The sequence below is a fragment of the Oncorhynchus masou genome, chromosome 26 (assembly GCF_036934945.1).
Source record: "Oncorhynchus masou masou isolate Uvic2021 chromosome 26, UVic_Omas_1.1, whole genome shotgun sequence".
Taxonomy (NCBI): Eukaryota; Metazoa; Chordata; class Actinopteri; order Salmoniformes; family Salmonidae; genus Oncorhynchus; species Oncorhynchus masou.
The window spans coordinates 8,391,386-8,418,412 of NC_088237.1; the positions used below are offsets into that span (position 1 = coordinate 8,391,386).

At 42.9% G+C, this 27,027-nt stretch overlaps 2 protein-coding genes across 3 annotated transcripts in view; both read right to left on the minus strand.

Annotated features, from left to right (window-relative positions):
* Window positions 1-547: 547 nt before the first annotated feature.
* On the minus strand, window positions 548-17,012 carry LOC135514716 (ATP-binding cassette sub-family D member 2-like). Of its 2 annotated transcripts, none has more exons than XM_064938259.1 (10): window positions 16,907-17,012; window positions 14,453-14,633; window positions 13,398-13,519; window positions 9,977-10,145; window positions 7,793-7,887; window positions 7,013-7,158; window positions 6,138-6,283; window positions 5,078-5,162; window positions 4,752-4,877; window positions 548-3,859 (listed from the first exon to the last, which is right to left on the minus strand). In XM_064938259.1, the coding sequence occupies exons 1-10, from the start codon at window positions 16,913-16,915 to the stop codon at window positions 3,646-3,648; spliced, it is 1,293 nt and encodes a 430-aa protein (XP_064794331.1). In that variant the 5' UTR covers window positions 16,916-17,012; the 3' UTR covers window positions 548-3,645. The 2 variants fall into 2 exon arrangements, with proteins under 2 accessions (XP_064794331.1, XP_064794330.1); XM_064938258.1 differs by lacking the exon at window positions 16,907-17,012 and adding an exon at window positions 14,976-15,917.
* Window positions 17,013-21,615: 4,603 nt separating this feature from the next.
* The window catches only part of LOC135514717 (proton myo-inositol cotransporter-like), a 73,309-nt gene continuing 67,897 nt past the window's right edge, over window positions 21,616-27,027 (minus strand). The window contains exons 7-10 of the mRNA XM_064938260.1: window positions 25,485-25,610; window positions 25,102-25,220; window positions 24,683-24,835; window positions 21,616-24,224 (exon numbers count right to left, since the gene is read on the minus strand). Of these exons, the coding sequence (XP_064794332.1) occupies window positions 23,998-24,224; window positions 24,683-24,835; window positions 25,102-25,220; window positions 25,485-25,610 (625 nt within the window). The 3' untranslated portion in view covers window positions 21,616-23,997. The remainder of the gene's footprint in view (window positions 24,225-24,682; window positions 24,836-25,101; window positions 25,221-25,484; window positions 25,611-27,027) is intronic.

Genomic DNA, 27,027 nt, shown 5'->3' on the forward strand with positions numbered 1-27,027 from the left:
ATGTACGGGTGCACGGGTGGAGCATGGCACCATCGTGTGGTTATTGGTTAAGATTACAAAAGTGCTGTGTGATCCAAATCATTTCCGTCTTTATACAACAGATGGCATCAGATACACGTTACATTGAATACCCCTGTGCTCTGAGGCTGGAATATGCAACCAGCTCCAAAATGACTAACGACAGCACAACACAACAATGAATCAATTATTTGAGTTTTACAGTCTTTAGTGGTTTTATTTACAGTAAAATACATTTTCAAGAGCAAAAGTGTCATGAGCCAAGCATATGATTTTAAGCATGTTTGAAACTACATATGGGATTCACACTGACGTAAACGAACACTCAGCGCACAGCCTCCGCGTGCAGAACGAACAGCAGTAGCAGAACAGGTGGGCTTGGAACGTTTTGTTTGTTTTCCCGCCATTAAAAATAAATCAGGAGGAGACTGGAAGAGAGGGGAGACAACGCCTGTTCTTGTCCCTCAGTCCCATGTCTCTCTGGACTGAAACAGCATCACTAGGCCCACAGAACAAAACAGACCCCATGCCCATAACATAAACGAGTTCCTTACTCCTCTTTAATAAAATCACGACAGAACACATGCATTAGTTACAAGAGGTACCATTAAATGAACAACGATTTTGCAAATCACACTTCCAATTGTTACCGTTGCCAAAATTGGATGAATTGCAGAATGACAAAGCCAGATGCTATGACACATGTCAAATACAGTACATTCGGATGTTCCACGTATTAGAAAAATGACAAAAAAATTGTATCAAAGAATTGTTAGTAAGTCAGTGTTGTGGGAACATACTAGAGTAGGCCTAACTTAACAATTTTATAGAATACCAAAGCATATTTGATTTAGTTTGACTTTGATCCAGTCTTGGTTAGATAGCTAAACTCAGGGTCAACATGTATACAGTTTCAAGCATCACCTCTCGATTCTACTCCTTCCATACCGTTCTCAGTCACTTCAACACTGTTTCATCCAGTAGTATACTGTAGATACTTCCTATCAACAGGGCTGAGCAATACAGAATGTTTCTTTTTTTACAGTACAGGGAAATCGGGTTTCAAACTATGTCAGGTGTCCTTTTCAAGACACAAAGTATTAGTTAGAATCCCAAGGAATGAGAAGCCTGAATATGTAGGTTCTTTTCAGGCTCATAACCTATTTCATAACAGTAGTTATAACCAAGTATATTACAAAATATCAACACAACTAACTATTCACGGTGCAAGTTATTGTATTTTTCCTCCCACAATGCTCTCTGTTTAGCATTGATTGAAAGAGACAGTTCAAATATAACATGTGATTGAGGCATCACTCACACTCACCCATTCCATGCAACGGCAAAGTATAAGTACCATATTAACAAAGTATACATTACAATATATAGTTTACATATTCATAACTCACATACATTCTTTTCCATGTCACTTCTCCTTAAGACAGTTTAGTCTGAGATGTAGTGGTCAAAATATTGCAGTTGCACTTGTAAATATTCTGCCATTGCGGTTACTGATTTCATTCTGATTTGTCATAGTCGTTACCAAGCCAATCAAATAACCCAGCATTAGTATGTGTCACTGATTGAAAATACCGTACAGGGATCAACGAGATTCAGACACCAGATGATTTTATTCGTGAGCTGATGGTCAGGGGGCTGGAACATAATTACAAATAATGTGTAGACTGCAAATAGGCTGCAAGAAGCCCAAACAGATCAAATATTTGACATAATCATTCCAAACCTTGCTCGGATCTGTATACGATTACATATCTCTCTCTATTATGCGTGGCAATAATTTGACATTTTCAAAATGTTAATCACTTGGAGCTGATTTGCTGGCGTTTTTACAGTCTTTTATTTCCAACGATAAAAATACACTTTTTTTTTGCTCTTGGGGGGCCAAATTCGGGCCGCGGACCGCCAGTTGGAGAACCCCGGTATAGGGGATATACTAACACAGCCAGGCTATAAGGCTACAGCACTAGAAGGACTGGTCTTGGATTTGACCAGCGCTGAAATGAAAGCTTTGTTCAGCAGAAGATTTATAGTGCATACACAGGTTTGAAGAGGCATTATCAAACTCTAAAATCCCTATGTTAAAAATACAATTTTATGACATTATCAAAAAAACAAACAAACAAAGTTCACAGTATAAAGTCTGAGATAGGTCGCTGGTAACAAATATGAATTGCTCAACTAGATTGATTTGTACTGTGGGTGGCTATAACAAGGTAACATTTAATAAAACTCAGCAACCAAGTAAACTGTACTAAACTACAATGGAAAACAACCGTGTTTATTGTAAAACACAATGTAAACCTCTATGCTGAAGATGTGACTTATGTTTGTAGGGGTGAAGATTGCAGACCGAGACAACACAAAACACCCCTGTTCCACGGATATTACCCTAGTGACCGTGAGGAGGGCTTTGCCAGGCGATGTGTGTGTGTGTGTGCGTTAGCGTGCGTTTGTGTGATTGAGCCCAGTCCGATTCCTGCTGTGCTCTGCTGGAGACAAGACGGAATGCCTTGAAATCCATTGTATTTGTTCAGTGAACCAGAAGCCTATAGCAACAGACCCACAGCTCTGTCACTAATGCACCAATGTCCAATAATAGCTCCTAAGACAACCATCTCTTAGCCACTAACAAAGGTGAAAGTAGTGCACTATATAGGTCTAAGGAAGGGTGTTATTTAAAATGCAGAGCCAGATATTTTGAAAGCTACTGAGGTATTTTGAATATATTACTACACTGCAGTTCTGAGGAAATAACCTGTGAGAAACACATTCAGTAATGTTATAAGAAAGATGTCCTTATGTCATAGCGCCAGTAGCTGAGATAACAGAAAGGGACACAAATGTATTGCAGATGTGGTACTTTACATTTGAGCAGTTGGGTTACCTTGAAAACGGTATGCTTATTAGCCTAACCTTAATGAAGAACTTGATATGATTGTAAAAACGTGTATGTTCATTGTTTGATATCATCCAAAGACCTTTCTAGTAGTTTTTTTTACAGAAAGAAGGAGAGGGTGCTCAACCAAAGTGAGTCGAGGTGAAACCAAAGAAAATGTGTTGAGATCATTGGACAGGAAAAGGTGCAACGCTAGCTCACCATTCTTTAAAAAAAAAAGAAAGTTGAATTAGACAAGTTTAAAAGATTGACATAGAAGGCTATTAAAAGGCTGAAACATCCACCTTTTAAACTCATCTAATAAAACAGCACATTTTTAATGGAGAGCGTTGTGCATTTTCCTGTCCATAGTACTGTTTTATTAATACAAACAAATCTATACAATAAAAGGAGGAAAATACAGTCTCACACAAAATAGCATAAGCACTTGATAACTATGGCAATAACAATGAACTATTCCCCAAATTGAGTAGTGCTAGAAATGAAAAATAATTTGACTTCATTGTTCAACCAAATAAAATGTTAGTCTCAGCTTGTCAGAGATTTTAAGTCTCTCAACCACTCAGCAATAAAAACATCTAGAAAACAACAGTGTCGCTGAATTCTTAAAACTCAACCCCAACATTAGAAACGTATGGGAATATGTGTTTGGTGTGCGTTGAAACAAAACAATAATACTTTTGACTTCTCTGAACATCTCGCTCTTTCTTTCATTCCTCTGCTAAGTCGGCTGTTTTGAGGGCTGAGTCCGCTCCCAGGATCTTGCAGAGTTCGTTGAGTCTGTGTTGCATCTTGGGTATTCCTGCAAGTGAAGACTCGAGGCGTTGTTTCTCCTCGGTCAGGGAGAGACGCGTAGCGGTGTCCAGCTGCTCGAACCTCCATCCTCCCTCACCATCAAACTGTAACAGGTGAGTGTGGTACTTCCTGTCGGTATGAAAAGTGGAGCAAGAATATGGGTTAAGGATGGGATTATTTCATGGTTGCGTTATGTTTCTCTTTTTATTTCGTTCACTAGCCAGTCGAAGCACAACATTATTTCCAAATAGTATACAATTGTCTTTGACCTTATGGTGGTGGTATGTTATGAAACAGTATTGCAGTGTTAGTGATGGCACATGTGTCCTGTTCTATTGTGGTTGCAGTCATGTTGTGATTATTTTGTGCTGTGCCCAGCCTTGTTGCGTGGCGTAGTGTCATGTCGTGTAAAATGTCATAGGGTTACGTGACTGCTAAGGTTAAACAAGCAAATAAATAGCAGCAGCAATCTCCTGAGAGGAACAGACTTGCACAATATTGTGGTAGTCCTGTTTGTGTTTTCTCTGAGGCTAACTCAAAGAAAACAAAGAACAGAGCATTGCTGACTTGACAAGTAGAAGTGCATTTGCTTATAGGCTACTACTTGTTTTGCGGTAATATTTTGCATTTCCTTTTTTCTACAGGTTTCTGTACGGTTTTCCTTTAAAACTTTTCTACAGTGTTAGGCACAGAATCTGTGTCCTTCACGACAAAAATCGGCATACAATATTACACATTGGACGTTTGAGAAACTATCTGACTAGTCTTGCTTGCCAAACTCATGGTGCTCCACCTAGGTACTGGAGACACAGCGGCTGTCGGAGGAGACACCATGGCTGCATTTAAACAGGCAGCCCAATTCTGACATTTTTTCACAAATTGGTCTTTTGACCAATCAGATCAGCTCTGAAAAATATCTGACGTGAAAAGACCTGATGTGATTGGTCAAAATACCAATTAGTGGAAAAAAGATTGGAATTGGGCTGGACAGACTGGTCCAGATATTATATCTATCTCTTACCAGAGGGAGGGTCTATGGGTGATTGACAGTAAGGATATCCCAGCATCCTTTGCAGCCTGGAATATTTTCCCCTCCACGTCAATGCTGACAGCACTGGTGCACTCATCTAACAGGGCGTACTTTGGCCTGACACACAAGAAAAAGGAATTTAGAAGTGTTTAACTTTCGAATTAACAATGAATTAAATCAGCTGGCCACCAATCAATCAACTATAGAACAAGAGAGGAAAATGGGCTATTCAATCAACAGCACTATCTACTATTCCGTTTTTCCAACCCACACGTACAGGGTTTTAAGAAGGCCTACGATGGCAGGCCAAGTCGTACCTGTTGTAGAACATGCGAGCCATGCCCATCCTCTGTTTCTCTCCCCCAGACAACACATCCTTCCAGTCCATCTCTGCATCCCAACCTACACACAGACACACATCACAGTCAGTTAATATTGGAAGCACTGTCATTGACCACAGTTTTATTATCCACTGGAATAAGTAGGTTAAACGCTACCCAAAGACCAACGCAAAGGGTTTACATTTAGTGTAACCGCGGTAACGCCTGTGGCGAGAGCCCAAAAATATTCCATAGGAGACTGACTTACAAACGTTGTCTCTCTCTGAGGCTTAAAAACAAGCCTTTCCTTTGTCCCACTGCCAAGGCCTCCTGTGTCTTTTCCGTTTAAATTACCGGGCTTCATATTCATCTCAAAAGACCAAAAACATAATACTTTCTAATCCCGATTTAGAGCCATGACGCAGGAGGAAAACACAGGACTTCAATGTCTCTACAACCGGCATTTGTGAACAGAGAAAATAATAATCCCTTCTGGAGGGATCCCAAGATTATTTTAGTTGAATGACCCTCTCCTCTGGCTAGGAACCATTCACACGGTGGTTACAAAGCAGCCATTCATGGCTCTAAGCGGGAGGGACTAGGCTTAGTGGTGAGGTCACATTAATGGAGCCGATTGTCGGAGAATAACAGGACCACTGGTCTCCAATTAACTACACTCTACATGTCCTTAATAAGACCAAAGATATGGAGAGGGACAGGCTGGTGCCACTAGAAAATACTGAAATAACTTCTTGAGTGGTCAAATGCACTTACAGACAGCGCACAGTATGTTAAGAGATACAGAAACGTTTTATTTTTTATTTTTTAGGAAGGGTGTGTTAGCTGAACTGAGAGGGCCCCGTTCAGTATATGTCAGTTGTTGTTAGGGAATCCCCTTGGAAACCATATCATTCATCTCAAGGGCAGATGGCTTAAAAATAGGATGCTGGGAGTTTTTGTCAGGCCAGCTCTTTTCAAAGTGCACCTGTTTCTACGCCTTCAGACCCACGCAGCCCTTCTGTTCTAGGCTGACTCAGATCCCTCCCCGGGTTCTTACCGCCCTCGCGGGTCACTATCTGGTTGAGGTTAACGATGTCCAGTATGACCTCCAGGTCCGTGTCTCTGTAGCCCCTATCATGCATGTCCTTTAGAGAGTCTGGGTAGATCACCTGGTCTCTCAGGGTCCCAATGGACATGTACGGCCTGAGGAGAGGGTGAGAGCGAGAGAGAGCGAGAGATAGTCAGACACAACATTTGCGTAAAGAGGTCTCTGTGTGTGTGTGTGTGTCACGTTTCACCATTCCAGTAAAGCCGTCAAAACACCTGGAAGATCTGGTAAATATTTCACTACTCTAAGGTCTGGTTACTCTCTCTCACTCTCCATGGAGATCCAGTTACCGAGTCTAGAGGGTAAGGTTACCTCCTGCTGATTTTCAATACATTTAACTGTGCGTGTATGTGTGTGTGTGTGTGTGTGTGTGTGTGTGTGTGTGTGTGTGTGTGTGTATGTGTGTGTATGTGTGTGTGCGTGCATGCATACAGAATATTCATCCGTGCATGCTTGTGTGTGTGCCTCTATGCAAGCCTGCATGGTAAAGATGTAGGATCTTCATTTGAGCCAGTTTGCCACAGCAGGAAAATAATCCTGCAGCAACAGGAAATGTGAATTATTATGTGGATTTTTATTAGTGGCCATTTTTGTAGGGGTTGATCCATTTTTTGTTAGGGCAAATCAAGTCTGACATTTTAAAGTGGAAATTACAAACTTTAAAAGCCTTTTTAAACCCGTTTGCATTTCCTGTTGTGCAGTAACATTTGCAGCAACAATAGAGTGGTCAAATGAAGATCCTATAATCTATACATGGGTACATGTGTGTCAGAGTCGGTACATGTGTGGGCATAAGGATGTGTGTGACAGTGACAACCACTAACCTTTGTGGTATGTAGAACATGTGTTGTGGGGAGGGCTTGTGCAGCAGCCCCCCATAGACAGGCCACAGCCCACTGAGGATCCTGAACAGAGAACTCTTCCCACAGCCGTTAGGACCTGTGATCAACAGGTGCATACCTTCCTCCACCTGCAAGAAACAGCACACACACACACACACACACACACACACACACACACACACACACACACACACACACACACACACACACACACACACGTTATAGCCTTGGAGTACTGAATAGTTTCCTCACAGCTGATGTGTCTAACAACCCATGACGTGAGTGTGGCAAAGCAATCTCTTGATTGTATGTTGTCCCTACACCTTTTTGTCATGGTTTATGTTGAGTATTAATTAGGAAGCAATACTGTCCTTATTTTATACTATGCAATGTTGTGTGTGTGTGTGTGATAATTACATGTGTGATTCCTTCTCTTAGCCAGGGTTCACTTCAAAAATAAATTCAAATCTCAAAGTGAGCTAACTTCCGGGTAACACAACAAAGGACAAAGCATGTACTCCCTACCCTGGGGGAAGATGGCTGGAGGATTAGGAAAATAGTAACATCAAACACATCACAGGTGCTGTAACATTTAGGATGATTTAGTAGGACGGACTTTCACAACACTTTGGGAATGGAAACAAAAATCTGCTTTCTTATTGGATAAGTTCAGGTAGTACATCATTTGAAGTATTTCACTTCATTTGAAAACGTTTTATCACTACTGAACATCACCCAGGATGTTGATGTGTTATGTCTCACCTTGAAGTTGAGACTGGAGACCACTATGTCTCCATTGGGAGTGATGATAGGGACACTCTCACACACGATGCCATTGTCCACATCGATGACTCTTCCTGCAGAAGACAAAGACAAAAAAAAAAAAAAGAAAACTGGTCATTGTGTGTCGATCAATAATTCATATGATCAGTTCAGTCAACCAGAGTGCATGTGGCTTCCAGAAAAAAATGTGTGGCAGCATTTAAAAAGTGTGAGAAAGTGTAAAAAGGTGCAGCTGTAGATAGCCAGGACGTGGCCAACTAACTAGCTGTGTTAGCGAAGAGTATGTCCAGATGCACATGTTCACCGGTGGTATTAGCCGAGCAGTTAGAGCGTTGGGCCAATTACAGAAAGGTGGCAGAAAGGTGGTTCGAATACCGGGCTGACATGGTGAAAAACCTGTCGAAGTACCCTTGAGCAATTAACCCTAATTTGCTCCAGGGGTGCCGTACTACTATGGCTGACCGGTGTATGAAACAATAAAACATCTTATATCATGATTACAGTCGATTGATGCTGAGGATGGATAGCTGGCTTTAGACCAAGATGGTGAGAAGAACAGCAAGAAAGATACACAGGATTAGCCTAGGCTGTTTCCCAAATTGCACCCTATTCGCTTTTATAGTGCACTATTTTTGACAAAGGCCCATAGGTCTCTGGTCAAAAGTCAGGTTCTTAGTCACCTCACTGACCAAGGCCCTTCTCCCCCGATTGCTCAGTTTGGACGGGCTGCCAGCTCTAGGAAGAGTCTTGGTGGTTCCAAACTTCTTCCATTTAAGAATGATGGAGGCCACTGTGTTCTTGGGGACCTTCATTGCTGCAAAAATGTCTTGGTACCCTTCCCCAGATCTGTGCCTCGACACAATCCTGTCTTGGAGCTCTACGGACAATTCCTTTGACCTCATGGCTTGGTTTTCGCTCTGACATGCACTGTCAACTGTGGGACCTTATACAGACAGGTGTGTGCCTTTCCAAATCATATGCAATCAATCGAATTTACCACAGGTGGACTCCAATCAAGTTGTTGAAATGGAAACAGGAGGCACCTGAGCTCAATTTCGAGTCTCGTAGCAAAGGGTCTGAATACTTATGTAAATAAGTTATATATATATATTTTTTTTTTAATACATTTGCAAATATTTCTAAAAACGTGTTTTCGCTTTGTCATTATGGGGTATTGTGTGTAGATTGATAAGGAAAAACGTTTATTTAAAATATTTTAGAATAAGGCTGTAACGTAACAAAATGTGGAGAGAGTAAATGGGTCTGAATACTTTCAGAATGTACTGTACCAAATTGAAAAACCCCAACAGACTATGAACGCATCAAATGACACATATATACGTTTTAACTTGTCATTCCAGGCAACTGAACATTTTAGAGGCCCTCCTCCTGACCGCAGAGACAAAATGTTTTAAAGCAAATTTCCCAAAATTCTACACATTCTGTCATAGGGCGGAGAAAACATGTCAGTTTTAAAGTATGTCTCCTGCAATTTTATACATTTTGCCATGGGGCTGAGAGAAAATGTGCAGTTTAGAGCAAATTTCCTACAATTCTACACACTTATGCAGTGTTCTTATGCTATCTGAATGACTCAAACATTGTCACAAAATAATGCCATGCAATTTTGGGAATTTTAGATTCTCCCTGACTGTCTAGTTTTATTTTGGTGATTGTCAGTTCTCAAAGATGATCATATTTTATTTTTAATATATAGGTCCATTATCTTTTCTACATTATCTGTTTTAGTCATTTAACTTTACAGTGAAAACATTTTAACATCCCCAATTTTTTCTTCTTTATATACAGTATATAAATATATATATACAGTATATACAGATTTAGAAGTGGTGGCCTGCCACTGGTAAATTAATATGAGGAAACACTGAAAGTAGTGCACTATATAGAGAATAGGGTGCCATTTGGGGTGGACCCTGTGTCTCTCTCTAGCCTGTAGAAAATACGTTCAAATTAAAGTATTTAGTCCCATATTCCTAGCACACAATGACTACATCAATCTTGTGACTACAAACTTGTTGGATGTATTTCCTGTTTATTTTGGTTGTGTTTTCAGATTATTTTGTTTCTGAACACTTCTACATTCATGTGGATGCAATCATCATTAGGGAATGTCCTGAATGAATGAAATCTCAGATAGTCTACCTTTGATTTCCAAAGGCCCGTCGATGTGCATCTCTGGCCTGGCCACGATCTTCTTCTCTCCTGTTCCCATGGTCGAAGCGGACGAGCGCTTGTAGACGCCCCTCTGCACCTCGCCAAACACCAGGAACATGTTGTAGACGCGTGTCGTGTAGCCCGCCAGCTCTGTGACCTATCACAGACAACAAGAAAGGTCAGAGGTCACTTGTTGAGGTAAATAACACTGGAGTCAGTTAGGTCGCCTTACCCAACAGAGTTCCATTGCCCAACAGTAGGTGTGTGCAAAGTAGAGCAGTGTGTGTGTCTTTGGGAAAACCCTTGAACTACGAGAGCAGCCAGCAGCAGAGCTGGTCTATAGCAGTGTATTGTAGAGTGCACTGAAAATCCGGTCAGGATTACAGTACAAGCTGAAGGGCCATTATTTGATTGAATGATGGAAAAGACCTCTGTATAATTTATGCAACTAATTTTCACTCATAACTTAATCTGACTCTAAACAATGGCTGGTGTCGTTGTTTTTTCATAGCTGTTTATATCTGTGTTTGTACTGATGATGGTCCAAGGCCTTCCTACAGATAACATAGCCTGTCTAATGGGACGAATGTACACTCTTAGAAAAAAGAGTTCTAAAAGGGTTCTGCGGCTGTCCCCACAAGAGAACCCTTTTTGGTTACAGGTTAAACCCTTTTGGTTACAGGTAGAACCCTTTTGGGTTCCATATGGAAAGGTTTGACAGGATTACAAACACAGACTGACCAGCTCAAATAGACAGAAGCCTTCTGTATGGCAGACCAATCCGAACTACTCTCTCGGCATGTCCAGCCCACCAATCATGGCTAGTGGGAAGGTTGCTGACTTTTTCTGTGGCTTAACCAAGAGGGCTCGTAATTTAACAATTTTACAGATGGCATACAGGTTTGTTATTAAGGCACATGAAAGTTCACATGTTTGAGAAGGCATTTCTGCCAAAAAAAACACATTTTGATAAAAACAAAATGTTTAAGTTCAAACGGCTCTCCTGTGAAGTCGTGACTTGCGACATACGCCTAGTTTCCTGAATCGGGTCACATTTTAAGGAGATATCTTACAAGTTAGTTAGGGTGCCATAGGCTTGATAATGAGGAGCTGAATCCAGCCAGACAGGCTACATGGATGATCACCAGATGGAGGAGTATTCACAGCTAGGCTAAGCCGGCCAGCATGAGTGGCAGAGTGGGAAAGCCTTAAAGTGGAACTGGCAGCTGATGGGATCCTCCTTTTTTTAATAGAGGCCATCACTCTGTTTTCTCACGCAATCGCATAGCCTACAGAACTACCTGGTGGTTTACCCAATAAATGACTGGGCGTTTATACATAGAGTGTGCAACACTCTTTGCCTTTTGACCTGTCTAAAATAAAGAATGGATTTATTGTGATGGTGTAGGCTATAGATGGATTTCTTAGACTTTTATGTAGATGTTCCAAATGTCTGCATTAATGGCTTGTAGGCTATGCATGGAAGCCAGAAGATTCTAAATGTGTTTATGTTAATTAATATGAGATCGGCAGTTGTTTGCATGACAATCACCGGCTGACAAAATGTCATGACCGCCACAGCCTTAGGTGTGTCACAGTCTCAGGCTGTGTTCAGACAGAGTGCAGTGACAGCAGCAGTAGAGCAATGTGCCCTGCCTGTGTCTGTCAAATCAAATCAAATGTTTTGTCAAATACAACAGGTGTAGACCGTACTGTGAAATGCCTACTTACAAGCCCTTAACCAACAATGCAGTTCAAGAAATAGAGTTAAGAAAATATTTACTAAAGTAAAAAATTAAAATTAAAATAAGTACAAAAGAAAATTACATAACAATGCTATATTTTATTTAACTAAGCAAGTCAGTTAAGAACAGATTCTTATTTACAACGACAGCCTACCCCGGCCAAACCCTAACCCGGATGACACTGGTCCAATTGTGCGCCGCCCTATGGGACTCCCAATCCCGGCCAGTTGTGATCCAACCTGAAATCCAACCAGGGTCTGTAGTGACGCCTCTAGCACTGAGATGCAGTGCCTTAGACCGCTGCGCCACTCGGGAGCCTTGAGTGGCAGGGGTACTGGGGGTAAATACACGGGGTACCGGTACCGAGTCAATGTGCGGGGGTGAGGGTTAGTCGAGGGAATTTGTAAAGTGACTATGCATAGATAATAAACAGCGAGTAGCAGCAGTGTAAAAACAAAGGGGGGTGTGTCAATGTAAATTATCCAGGTGGCCATTTGATGAATTATTCAGCAGTCTTATGGCTTGGGGGTAGAGGCAACCGGTCAGGATGCTTTCGATCGTACAGCTGTAAAACCTTTTGAGAATCTGGGGACCCGTGCCAAATCTGGGGAAGAGCTGTTGTCGTGCCCTCTTCACAACTGTCTTGGTGTGTTTGGACCATGATAGTTTCTTGGTGTTTTCAACCCGCACCAATTCAGCTCCATCTATGTTAATGGGGGGTCTCTGACCTCTTCCCTATAGGCTGTCTCATCATTGTCTGGGATCAGGCCTACCACTGTTGTGTCGTCAGAAAACGTAATGATGATGTTGGGAGTCGTACTTGGCCACGCAGTCGTGGGTGAACAGGGTGAACGTGTGTGCCCCTGCTGCATAACATACCCTACTGTTACATAACCTGCGCAGGGTGAGCTACAGTGAGTGAACCTTACCTCAGGAAAGCATCTCTGCCTGCCTCTTAGGATGCCAAAGCAACACACATCGCAGAACCCAGTGCATTGAGTGGAACCCCTGCATGCATAGCCTTGTTGGGTGACATCCAAAACACTACCTAATAATCACATTCTGTTCTTTATCATACCCTGTGTGTTCTCCACACTGTATGGTATATGACTAAATGTAGCCTAAACTTCAGTAGGAAGTGTGATGCTGATTTGCAAGGCAAAGGATTACAAAAACCAGTCTGACACCAACAATACTCATTTCCTCTTATTGAAAGGTCTACCCTCCCCTACAGAGTGAAACTGTGCGCTTTCTTGGACATCAGCCCTTTTCATACATCCATGTAATACTGTAGATATAACTGTCATATTCACAAATATTGTAGTGGGCATATGACCACCGACACAGACAACATTCAAATCAGCACCGTGATGGGGGACATAAATTGTCCTTTTGGGCCAAAATCTGGTAACTCAAAAAAATAAATGTCTGCAAAATAATAAATGCTTGTGGATGGACATCATCATTTTGGGATTACAATGAGGGATCTTTTTCTTTGGTGTTGCTTCATGTTGGTCAGACCGTTTGAAAGTCCTCTTGTCATGAGTGGGTCTAATGGCTTACTCGAATACTGTCCATTCACTCTAATGCCACTTGAATGTAAGAGACGAGACAGGAGAGAGAGAGAGAGAGAGAAGAGAGGAGAGAGAAGCGTGAGACATCACCTCTTTGTAGGAGGACATGATCCTCTCGATGGCGTCAGCTCCAGAGGCCAGGAGATTGCGTGCGGTGGTGAAGGCCTCTGTCCTCTCGCTCACCAGCACCTGAGTCTGACCGTCGGCAGTCTCTGTGAGAGGGGAAGTTAAGGATCGACACTATGAGATAACATACTGGGCCCGTAGCCCCTTGGCTTTCTGATCTGTGAACACCTAGGGGGTATGGCCTAAGGAAGGGCCTAGGAACTAGGGAAAGTGGCAAAAGACCGAAATGGAACAGAGCCATTCTGTGCTTACATTTACATTTACATTTAAGTCATTTAGCAGACGCTCTTATCCAGAGCGACTTACAAATTGGTGAATTCACCTTCTGACATCCAGTGGAACAGCCACTTTACAATAGTGCATCTAAATCATTTAAGGGGGGGGGGGTGAGAAGGACCACTCCATCCCATCCCAGTGCTTAGACCAGTAAGACTAATGACAGCTCTTTTTTTTGTGGCCAAAAACCCAAAAGTTGCCATGTTATCAGTGTGTATGACACTGATGGGGGTGGAGACCACAGGAGGATGGTGGCACCTTAATTGGGGAGGACGGGCTCGTGGTAATGGCTGTAGCGGAACAGGTGGAATGGTATCAAATACATCAAACACGTGGTTTCCATCTGCTTGATGCCATTCCATTTGGCATCAAACACATTACTATGAGCCGACCTCCCATCAGGCAACAGTAGCATTCCGTTGGTTAGCAGCTAACAGTACAATAGGGGCAACAGGATGAATATACCCTTACCATCACAACAAAGTCCTTGTTGGTTCCCGTGGGTTAACACATGCTGATCAGCTACTACGGTGTGTGGAACATGCAAATGAAGAGGGGCTGTTTTTGGGGGGCTTTATGAGTCCAGCACAAAATGAACTGAGTAGAACCAAACGTCAATCGGTTCAAATGAAAGACGGAATAGGCTACCTGCTGATATGTACAAACAGAGATCAACCATGACAACCCTTCCTGAAAACAAGGGGCTTTAGAAGAAAACAAGATGATGTCGTGGTGACTATTACCGCTGTCAGCGAAGCCGGTAGCTGTGATGATGGGCACAGCCACCATGACCAGTCCACAGCTACTCCACACGTACTTCATGAGGAACTGCTCCACCATGATGTACCACAGACGCTTGGACAGGATCAAGTTCATCTGCTCCGCCAGGGCCCGGTAGCACTTCTGCAGCTGACGCATCTCCACCTGACACGCACAGGACCGGCAGACACAGACAGGCAGTTTACATTGCAGTCACAAAAAGCATCTGGCCTACACAGCACAGCACATTCACAACAAATGGATTGCAAATAGAGTTCATATAGCATTCACATTGTATGTTAGTGATTTTGCACTGGCAGACAGTCTTATTTAAAACAAGTGCATATAAGGAGGCTGTCAATCAAATGATTGAAAGTCACTTTTGGGAATTGGATACGATGTCATAGGTGTGCATTGGATCCAACTCCAAGGGACCCAACCCATTGGTATTGCTATTGTAATAAATACATCTGTATGGAAAATCCACCACACATCTTTCTTGTATACCTTGTGGCCCCTGTAGAAGGCTATCTCCTCTGCATTGGCAATGATCCTGGAATGCACATAGCGTAAATGGCCTTTTCTGTGGGCCTCCTCAGCTACTAGTTTTCCGAATTTCGGGGAGCAGGCCCTCAGAACCTTGGCCGTGCAAAACACCACCAGCCCGGCCAGCAGGGTCGGCCCGCTGGCGTTGGCTCCCCTGGACCGGGCCGTCTGGATGAGGGTGTAGGAGGTGAGTATCACATCCAAGATGGGCTTGGTGAGGTTCGAGTAGAGATGCGCAACGGATTGGGAAAACATCATTACGTCCTCGGTCAGAGACTGGTCCGGGTTGGTCAGTCTCCCGTCCATGTTGCTGACTTTGTAGTAGGTCTGGTCTGTGAAATAGGTGGTGTAGGCATGGTCCACTAGCCGTGTGCGGAAGGCGAGGGCCAGCTTGCACTCGAGATAGCGGATAACACTGTTCACGAATGTGGCCGGAATGGCAATAAGGAGCCATTTCATCAGTTGGATGATGAAGCTGCGTGGTTCTTTCTCAACGATTGTTTTCACAATCTTGCCATCCAAGCCTGCGACATAGATAGACAGAAATGTCCGTGAAATCAACGCGACCGAATGCAGAGACAGCAATCCGAGCTCTTTGGAAACAAGCTTTGGAAAGAGGATTTTGATGAGTTCAAGTATCTGTTTAAAAAATTCTGCGTTTACCCCAGGCGACTTTTTATGACTCAGGGCATCTGTTTGTGATTTAACGCCAACCGTCGAGCCATTTTCATCGCCTTTAGAGCCCCTACAATTCCTGCATCCATTCCGTTTCACGAATTGTCTGCAGACGATGGGGTACAGGGTTTTCACCCCGTAGGCAGCGGCCGCGAGAAAGACAGCTCGCTTCGCTGCAGTCGTCCGGTCCCATTTCACTCTGAACGCCGCATCAAGTATATTGGACATCTTTTCCCCTACGCAGCGATCAAAGAGCAAGTCTAGTTATTTCCGTGCTACATCCATCGGGGATTTTAGTATGACTATGGATCTGGAAGCGAAAAGAAAATGAAAAACCATCTCCCTCATACAACGGTGAGATGTTTAAGCTAGAAAACCCACCCGTTAGCTACGTTCTAGTGTTTCCGTCATTTGGTTTGGCAGTGTTTTATTTATTATAGGCAACACCCCGGAAAGACACGATACGGTTGTGAGGGACGTATTCAAATTAGGTTCCTACTGTACGTTTTTACTATACACACACTGTATTGTGACTATTTTTTTGTCAGTGAGTGTAGTAACTTGGTTCGTATTTGAGAGGGACATAGTAGCTATGTCATGTATTTGTCTGTTGGCTTGGCTCCTGCATCTTTGTACCTCTCTCTCAACTCAAACTGAAGCATCATTAATAATCGGCTACTTGATGAGAACGTTTCACTAGTAGCTAGGTTTCATAAAAACTCAACAACTATCAACTACCGTATGCTGTTAGATACATTTTTTTAAGTGATGATAAAATATATGTCCCAATTAAGTTTTTTTTTGTCTGTCTGATTTTACTGGACAAAGTGAATTGGGTCGGTGGTTCAATCGGAGTTTGACAGCTAGCTAGCTAGCTAACGTTAGCCTCGTTAGCACTTTTACAGATGTAACGTTAACGTTACTTGTTGACAGTCTGGGTGGAACGAGTTTTAGGAAAAAAAACTGATTGTTAGCGAATATTCAACATTAAATTTCTATTTCTTTGTCAGATAACATTATAATTGTTACTATTTAACAAAAATATTTTATCGGGAATTCTTTACCGGGAATACATGTACTTCCAGAGCTGGCTCCTCATCTGAAGAAGCCAGCTCTGGAAGTACATGTATGTACCTTCATTCATTGTAAACCAGATTGCTGCAAAGAATAAAACAATGGCGAGTTCAGACAGACATCTATAGATTATGGATACTTACTAATAACATTGAAAAAGGATCCCACCCACAACAATAACTTGGTTTATTCCAGATCAGCCAAAGATAACTCGCATCACTGATGATAAGGGAGGACCGAAGTCAATGAAGGAGGGGCCCCTGAAGTTACCCATGAGCCCTTGCTCCCATCACGTCTTTCCCTTGTGGAGAGCCAGCCTTTGTACAGGTATGACTATATATATATCAAGAAATTATAGAATCATTCTAGGAGGAATAGTGAAACAGTAGCTCATATAAGTTTTTGCAATAACGGTACTGTACTACTGATGTATTTTAGTGTCCAGGCTGCTAGAAAGAGAAAGCACTGCATTCCTGATGGATTCAAGTGTAGACAGGTCAGTCACGTTTACTCACACTGATTCGTCTTTTCTGACAACACAAATACATCACCTCACATCACTAGTACTCTTTTTTTAACCATATTTCTGAACTTACAGATACAGTCAGCTTTATGGAAATGATGACTCAACCTTGTGACATTTGGCTGGTTCATTGATCGTTGCTCTCAGCTCTCACCAGTGCTGGAATCAAACATGTCAGACACCAGTACGTCAGACTACCAGCAACACATCCAGGAAAGGGGCTCACCCTTCGTCAGTCTACTCCTCAGGGGCAGGCCTGCTCTCCCACCAGCAGAGAGCACAGGTCCAGCCACAGCCACACTGCTCCCCTAGACCTCCCTGGGATATCTCCAGCTCAGAGCAACCACAGGTATTCATTCAAACACTTTCATAGTAACAGTATTCTTTCATTTGGAATGGGTTTAACCTCACCTCTACCCCGCAAACACATGAAACAAAGACAAATGAGTGTGCATTCATTCCACTGTATTAACAGTTTTGTGAAGTAAAGAAAAGGTATAACTGAAACCTAATAAATATTTGATTTTGTAGTTTATACCTTTCTCTCAGCCAGGAGGGAGGAGAGTGTGCCTCGTGGTCCATAGTACCAAGTGGACTCAAACAGCAGCTCAGCATGACCCCCCTCAGTATCCCAAGTATGGTTTGGAGGCACAGTGCTTGAGTGAGTACTGAACTGAAATATCAAAGATATGTTTTTACCTGATATGCAGCAAATCATTTTCTTTATCGGTCTTCTGTTCATACATTATTGAGATTGACAACCCCCCCCCCCCCCTTCGAACTGATATATTTTTTTTTCTGATTTCCATTGCTGTATCGATTACATCTGTGAAGATAGACGTATTAGTTGATATTTCCATAACTTGTGCACTGACTAATGGGGTATGTATCGGCCTACCCAGTAGCACAGAGACCAGAGACCATGCCATGCACATAGTGGGGTTCTTTATCAACCAATCTGAGGGCAAAGACCACACCTTGGAGTTCTCTCTCAAAAATCAGACAATGGAGTTCTCCGTCAACCAAATAGAGAGTGAAGAGCAACACAACGAAGCACTCTTCGGGGCCTTGCAGTAATGAGGATTATGGAAGTGAAGGTACTTGTGCATCCCAAATCGCACCCCATGCCCTATACAGTGCACTACTTTTGAACAGGTCGCATAGGGCTCTGGTCAGAAGTATAGCACTTTGTAGGTAATAAGGTACCATTTGCTACGCAGACACTGTCCAGTGTGCATTATGTAGGCTATTAATAATTTCCCTTCACTAAAAACTATGATACATGTTTTTGGAGAAAGTTTGCCAATCTCTCTTTACAGACATAGAGTACCAGTCAAAAGTTAGGACACACCCACTCATTCCATGTTTTTTCTTTATTTTTACACTGTAGAATAATAGTGAAGACATCAAAACTATGAAATAACACATATGGAATCATGTAGTAACCAAAAAAAGTGTTTAACAAATATTTGAGATTCTTCAAAAGAGCCACCCTTTGCCTTGATGACAGCATTGCACACTCTTGGTATTCTCTCAACCAGCTTCACCATATGTGTTATTTCATAGTTTTGATGTCTACACTATTATTCTACAATGTATAAAATAGTACAAATAAAGAAAAAACCCTTGAATGAGTAAGTGTGTCCCAAGCTTTTGACTGGTACTGTATGTATGTCAATTTGTCCCAGCAGCTAACTTTAAGAAGGGTATGCCTAAGATATATCTCAAGGAGGAAGTACCGACAACGTCTACCAGAGATGTGAATGAACCGCAGAGCCGAGGCCCTGAACCTGATTTCTTGACTCATGTAATTAGAGGCAGCAGCATTACATCTGGTGTCTAATGCCACCTAGTGGCAGAATTGGAATAATTTCAGAGCTGAACAGTGATGATGATATAACGCAGTACCATTTAGCAAACGTTTTTATCCAAAGCGACTTAGAGTCATGCGTGCAACCATTTGACATACGGGTGATCCTGGGAATTGAACCCACTATCCTGGCATTGCAAGTACCAAAAAATGTGTTAATATGGTGAAGGCCAGCCTGTTTCGTTGTTACGTCTGTATTCCAACAGGTTTCCAACTGCACTGATGTCAGCTCATGTAAGTTTCCACACTACATTCGAAAATCACCTGCTGTTCACCACCTGTCTGACACTGGTAGTCCGAGTCCCAAGTGGCACCCTATTCCCCTATATAGTGCCACATGAGGAATAATAGGGTGTCATTTGGGACGCAGCCCGGTGGAGACTTACCTGCAGACGTGTCTTCAGCTTGTCCTCGAAGCACTCATCATGGTCCTAAGGAATGCTGTGAATCATCGCCCAGTTACTCTCCCAAGAGGAGGTTGCTTTAATTCCGACTCGGATGATGACGTAAGTAAACAACAGATAATGCTGTTTACATCTGCTTCGGCTAATGTACTGTAAGGGACTGCTTTGATTTCCCATAGATCACATAGGCCTACCATGACTGACTTGTAAATTCATTATTTGTAAACACTTTACATTTAGTTGCTCTTATAAGTCTGCGTAATTACTGTTTAATAATACGCTGTTGCATAGTAACCGCTTTGCATTTTACATGGTAATATCAACATATTTCTTAGCCTGGGTCCCAGATCTGTTTCTCCTGTCTTGTCAACTCCATTGCTGTCACGTAGTGTGACAATGTCAGCACAAACAGATCTGGGACTCGGGCTACATATGTTCATACTAGTCTTTAAATGTCATATCAGGAGGTGGAGGATTATCACCAGTGTCACCAGGGTGGATCCTCACAGGCACATTCAGAGAGGTCCTGTAGTGCAGAGATCCCTGTCCTCAGCCAAGGCCTCATCACATTGGAACACACAACAACGGGGTCACCCTCCGTCTCAACCCAGACCTTACACCCCACCCACTAGGCCTCAATGCACAGGGAACTGTGGAAACGGCCAGAGCGGTCATAGAGACCAGAGAGCGTTGGAGAGCTCCGACTGCATAGAGAGAGACGGTCAGGTTGTGTAGTTACAGATGACAGTAACAGCCAGGCTAGGGTTATAGGCGATCGGTACGTCCCACCTCGTCCTCTGTCTGAATCACAGAGCTCTGCGGTCCACCAACAAAAAATGGCAGCCACCAGAACACAAGCAACACAAGAAACACGAGGAATGGGGACACAGACTGTCACCAACATCACCTAGAAATGTCCAACATCGGATGTTTCAACTCGGTGCAGTTTCTGGACTTGAGTGTAAAGAGAACAACCTCGTGGACTCTGAATCCCACAACTATTCTGCTTAAAATGTCATACCGATTCCAACCACCAGAGGGCAGGCCCGTCACAGAGATGAGTCTATGAGACAACAGACAGACAGAGCATTATCAGACAGATCCAGGAGGGAGGGAGAAGAGCACACGCCCTGGAGAAAATCAACAGCCAGAGAGCTCAAGGCTGGACGTGGGCACCACCCATCAATCATCCCTTTAAACAAGTGTCGTAACACTAACACTGAGAATAGAGTGCATTCAGAGACCCACTACCTCTGTACTAGACGCTCCCCTCGTCACCAATGATGTAAAAGGTATGAATAGCAAATGTTTGATGTAATTAACAAATCAGTGGAGCCGAATATAAACAAATCAATACAAACAACAAAATATGTGGTGTAATTTATCATAGGTAATCGATTGAAAGTAAAGCTAGTAAATGGGTGTAATAAGCACACGTTATACTGCAGTAATATCTACTCTGATCTGTATATGTTGGCATTCTTCCGTACAGTTTGTTGCAGTCTTTACGGACCAAGGTTCATGATGGTGGTATTTTTTGGGTATTTTCAGTGGTATTTTGAAAATGGATGTTGCTCCCTAATGATGTTTTTCTCTCTACCATCCAGACTTGAGAGGTAAGTAGCTGCAGCATAAAGGACAGGAAGAAGAATAAGAGGTACAGGACTCTGTTCAGAATGTTCCTCTTAGAGGAGACCTTCCAGATGAGAGAGAGAGAGGAGAAAAGGAGAGGGAGGGCAGAGGAGAGGGAGGAGGTCACTGCTGAGAGCATCGTTAACAGGCTTTCCGAGGAGGTTGAGACACTTCAGGAAAGAGCAGGCGTTCTGCTCATGCTGAAGCAGAGGAAAAAGATTAGTGAAAAGGGAAGGAGAGGAGAGAGGTGGGGTGGACAGGAGAGGAGAGGAGGGGAGGTCAAATCCCGACGTATCCCTTTAAGAGTTGTGAGCAACACTAGCGACTACAGTACATCCCTTTACCACAGGATCTGTTTCTGCATATTTAAACATTTATAACAATGCCCTTGGGATTCTACATTAAAACGAAAGCCAGACATCGCAAGATAATCCGTTTATTTATTTTCCCCCCGATACATATTCAAGTGTTCAAGATTCTCATGAATATATTTACTTTGATAGAATATAAATTCTAGCAAAACGTTTACAGCAACAATAATCAAATGTATACTATACAGCGCTGGATAAATATTTGTTTTAAAATCTTCACTAGTTCTTCTTCATAACTTAGAATAGAATAGAAACACTGCACTTAATTGGTTTTCACATAGAAAAAATTGCACCCGTTCACCATAAACACATTGGATGACCCCATTTCGGAGTTAAAACAAAGAAGGTAATATAATAACAACACGATGGGTTGTCAAGCGGTTGTGACCGTCTTAAAATCAAAAGTGCATTCTAAAACCACAACACATCAAATAACCTATTTGACACTATCTCATTTACATGTTTGTTACAATGACGACAGTGTTGTCGCCTCTGACGGGGATGTGCAATAAAGTGTTGTTTCTCAACAACAACAAAAACACTAACTATCTTGTGATAATAAAAGCAAAAAGTTATTCTGTCTTCCAGTGAACCTCCAGTTTAGTCCTATTTATAGTATCCTCTCTTTTTTAACCACATTTCTAATCAAATACTCAAATATCGATAATAAATACTCAATAATCCAATATTGATACTGTTGTTCCAATGAACTGGCAAAACACATCTAGTGATAACTTGAAATGCTGTCATTTCATTTCAGTCTAAAGAAAATCCTATTTGAATTCACAATAGTAGCTATCTATCTGGTTTTGTCACTGACAATAATACACAGACATATTCTCAGCGACGTTATGTTGACCACTTTCAACGAGAGTCTGCTACACACAAATCTTGTACTCAAGTACTCAACTAAAAATGTGTCACCTTACATAGTTTAGCGATATATAAAACGACATTAGCAAGTACAGTACAGTACTCCTCGAACCTTTAGAACACGAAGAACCCCAGCTCTTTCACGTGAAGAGTATGCATTGCGATTTGTACATAAGGCTGTGGAGGAAGACACAATGTAAAATGGAGACAAAATAGGACATTCTTTCTGACATTGTTTTCCCAAAGGGCAACTATGTGTGTAACATTAACTGACTAAACTGTCCATTTCAATGTATGGGTATTCTCTCTGATGGACTGAGTAACCCAATGAATAGTCTAGTCAAAATTTATCAATAAAAACATTTGTGCAACTTCTGAAATAAAATAAAAAGGCTATCATCACGACTCCTTCATACATTTCACTTCAGTACAGGCACCGGCATCATGGGTAAAATACATTGGAATAAATAACCTAATAATTCATAGGTTTACTAATGTGAAAACAGAGACAGGTCATGTGCTACTGTAGCTTTACAACCAACATTATTAAACAAACTGCAAAGCAAGACTGAACTTCATCATTAGATGGAGACTAGCTTGCGTCTCAAATGGCATGCTATTCCCTTTATAGTGCACTACTTTCGACCAAGGCCCATAAGGCTCTAGTTAAAAAGTAGTGCACTACATAGGGAATAGGGTGCCGTTTGGGACGTAGAGCCCAGGTGTATTACTAGTGTCTGACACCCCGTTTGTGATGCTACAGACAAGCTGAGACAATATTGTACTGAGTTGTGTTTCATATAGAAAGGCATACTGGTATCAACACTATATATTACAACCCCTCGCTCTGAATTTAAAATTTTTGGTGGACGTTTGGTAAGGTTTTGCTGTGAAGAGGTTGTATCTCTAATCATATGGTTTTATGTGAGGAAAATGGCAATAGTTTTGTTAATCGTAGTTGGTCTGCCTCACATATATGGAAATTCATAATAATGTGACAGATGAACAGTAAAATGGATGTCTAAATGCTGAGGATATATATCTGAATGTAATGCTTAATACTATTCACGTGATGGTTTTTAAATCAAAAAGGAGATTCTCATCAAACTATAGATGCATCTACAACATTAAATAGGCAAAATCAAATGTGCAAGTAACTCACGTGTTACAAAGAGCTACCCTGTCCGTGAAAAAGATGGAGCAATGTAACCTACGTGGCTGTGAGGCAAACCAGAGACGAGGACTCGGGGAGGATGCAGATCAGGGGCTGTATGTACATGTATCAAGCTTCCTGTCCGTGTAATGTTATTCACTATGATCTAAAAGACTAAACTGATCCTAAATCAACACTCCTGCTCTGAGTCACTTGATACACACTTTCTGAGATGAGAGAACAGAGACAATATCCAGGGCCAAAGTTAAAAACTAGACTGGTCTACTTTAGCCTGGTCCCCGATCTGTTTGTGCTCTTGCAAACTCCATGGCTGTCATCGTCAAGCCATGACAATGAGTGACAGTGAGTTGGCACGAAAGCACAAACAGGCTGGCACACGGGCGAGGGCTACTCCACGTCGGAGGCATCGTTATCAGAGAGGTGGTAGTTGCTCCCCTTCACCCTGATGTACTCCACCTGCCGGTCCTCGTCAGAGTCCGTGGCCCCGCAGGAGCACAGCTGGTTGTCGAACAGGGACTCAATCTCCTCCAGCCTCCGGCCCTTAGTCTCAGGAAGACAGCCGTAGATGAAGAAGAACCCAAGCAGAGCCAGGCTGGAGTAAAGGAAAAACGCTCCTGGGAAATAACGATCAACAACAAATACACAATCAACAACACATCGTCTGTCAGTCATTATTAGGGCCTACGGTTTTTTCCCTGACTACCATATGTGACTTGACCAGGAAGGGCCCAGAGGTTATCCTGTACTGACAGCAGAGTTCCGTTCTAGTCTGCAACAGTGTACAATTCTGTCAAACACTATCCAGTATCTACTGCACCTTGTTAAATGACAGCAAGTACTCAAACATGATGAAACTACATTCATTACACATCGAGCCTATCATAAGATACCTCAAGTCTCTCTAGACTAATCAAATGTCCAACAAAGGTCAGATCCTGCAGTAAAAGCAGGCCTGCTGTTCAGGTTGATTGATGGGGGATGTCCTGTAAGGGGGTATTGATCCGTGATTCGCCGGTCTGTACCGTAGTAAGTGAGGGACTGGGCCACGTGGAGGAAGATGTGTCTGTGTTACCGTAGTAGGTGAGGTTCTGAGCCACATGGAGGAAGGTGAGGGAGACCAGGAAGTTAAACGTCCAGTTGACTCCAGCTGAACAGGCATTCCCTGTGCTCCGGGCCCACAGGGGGTAAATCTCAGAGTTGATTGTCCACGGCATCGGACCCATACCTGGAAGGAGAGGGATGACACAGGGCATACAATAGCTCTACAGTACAGCAACTACCCCTCAGTATGCAAACATTGCTGAATCGAGACTTAGATACAGTAAGCACACAAATCAAACCCAAATGACCTCAATGCATGGTTAACGCCAAACTTGAAATGAGATATCACACTTCCTAATTCTGCGATTCCTTAGTTAGTAGTTGCCCCACAGTGTAAGTGAAATACAACATACATTGAATCTCTACAAAGATCAGTGTAGTCTCTCTCACCTGGGGCGAAGAAAGCCAGATAGAGAACAAGACCCAGTAGGACCACCCAGGAGTAGGAGGTGGGACAGTAGTTATAGGCCCAGTACGTATGGACTCTCAGCTGGGTCGAGTTGGAACACCTAGAATAACATGGTACAAGACAGTTATTGTACTGTAGCAACAGTAGCTATGCTATGGATGGAGGGGTACTATGAGTACAGAATTACAGAAGAACCACTTCTCAAGCCTTCTTCAAGGAGTTGTATTCAACGCCATCTACTAACCCCCTCCACCCCCTTCACAAACGCACAACAAATAAACCCACGCATTCTATGACTCACCTGCCCTCTGTTGCCCTATGCACAACCACACACTCCCTCCCCTTAGTGCTTCCTGTAGCTCACCTGCCCCAGGCTGCCTTCTCTGTGGAGGCTGTATTGACAGGTACACAGGATGAGGCGAACAGAGCCGTGCTGTTCTCACGGTAACAGAAGCCACACGCCGGGTCCAGCATACACGGCTCACACAGCCTAGGATCACAGAGGAGGATTGGACAGAGATGTCACATACAGAGACAAGATCCTCGAGGAGGTATAACGGAACACCTTTCCTCTCTGTGACTGGAGAAGATGCTATCTTTAGCTCTTTACTCTGATAACTGGAGAATAATCTATGTGTGTGTGTGTGTGAGCGCACGTATTTATGTGTGTGTTATGTGTGCGCATCCATGTGTGTGCATGCGCGAGTGTGTAGTGCGGCGAGCATAGGGCAAACCCATTTCAGAGAGTGTGTTCATTCACAGAGAGAGTAGCTCTAATGGCAGAACAGCAGCCCCATTCCACCTGCCTTAAAGACAAGTCTGTCTTAAATGAGTCTGTCTTGTTTGTTGAGTGACGAGAGAGTGTTCAAAACATTAGGAACACCTTCCTAATATTGAGTTTCACCCCATTTTGCCCTGAGAACAACCTCAATTCGTCAGGGCATGGACTTTACAAGGTATCGAAAGCATTCCACTGGGATGCTGGTCCATGTTGACTCCAATGCCTCCCACTGTTGTGTCAAGTTGGCTGGATGTCCTTTGGTTGGTGAATCATTCTTAATACACACAGGAAACTGTTGAATGTGAAAACCCCAGCAGGGTTGCAGTTCTTGACACACTGTGCCTGGCACCTCCTACCATACCCCGTTCCAAGGCGCTTATGGTGCCTTCGGAAAGTATTCAGACCCATTTACTTTTCCACATTTTGTTACGTTACAGCCTTATTCTAAAATGGATTTAAAAAAAATAAAAATCTCAGCAATCTACATACGTGTTCACTCTGACAGAGCTCCAGAGTTCCTCTGTGGAGATGGGGGAACCTTCCCACAGCACTACACCAATCATGCCTTTATGGAAGAGTGGCCAGACGTAAGCCACTCCTCAGTAAAAGGAAGATGACAGCCCGCTTGGAGCTTGCCAAAAGGCACCTAAACAAGATTCTCTGGTCTGATGAAACCGATATTGAACTCTTTAGCCTGAATGCCAAATGTCACGTCTGGAGGAAACCTGGCACCATCCCTACGGTGAGGCATGGTGGCAGCACCATGCTATGGGGATGTTTTTCAGCGGCAGGGACTGGGAGACTAGTCAGGATCGAGGGAAAGATGAACAGAGCAAAGTACAGAGAGATCCTTGATGAAAACCTGCTCCAGAGTGCTCAGGACCTCATACCGGGGTGAAGGTATACCTTCCAACAGGACAACGACCCTAAGCACACAGCCAAGACAACGCAGGAGTGGCTTTGGGGACAAGTCTCTGAATGTCCTTGATTGGCCCGGCCAGAGCCCGGACTTGAACCCGATCGAACATCTCTGGAGATACCTGAAAACAGCTGTCAGCAACGCTCCCCATTCAACCTGACAGAGCTTGAGAGGATCTGCAGAGATTTCACCTTTATTTAACCAGGT

Bases quoted from the DNA above. Each gene is read 5' to 3' on its own strand.
- LOC135514716 (XM_064938258.1), bottom strand. From the start codon at position 15,917: ATGTCCAATATACTTGATGCGGCGTTCAGAGTGAAATGGGACCGGACG. The intron at 7,888-9,976 runs GTAGACTATCTG...TGTCTTCTGCAG, and splicing joins CGGGCCTTTGGAAATCAAAG to GAAGAGTCATCGATGTGGAC. The intron at 5,163-6,137 runs GTAAGAACCCGG...GTCTGTGTGTAG, and splicing joins GATAGTGACCCGCGAGGGCG to GTTGGGATGCAGAGATGGAC.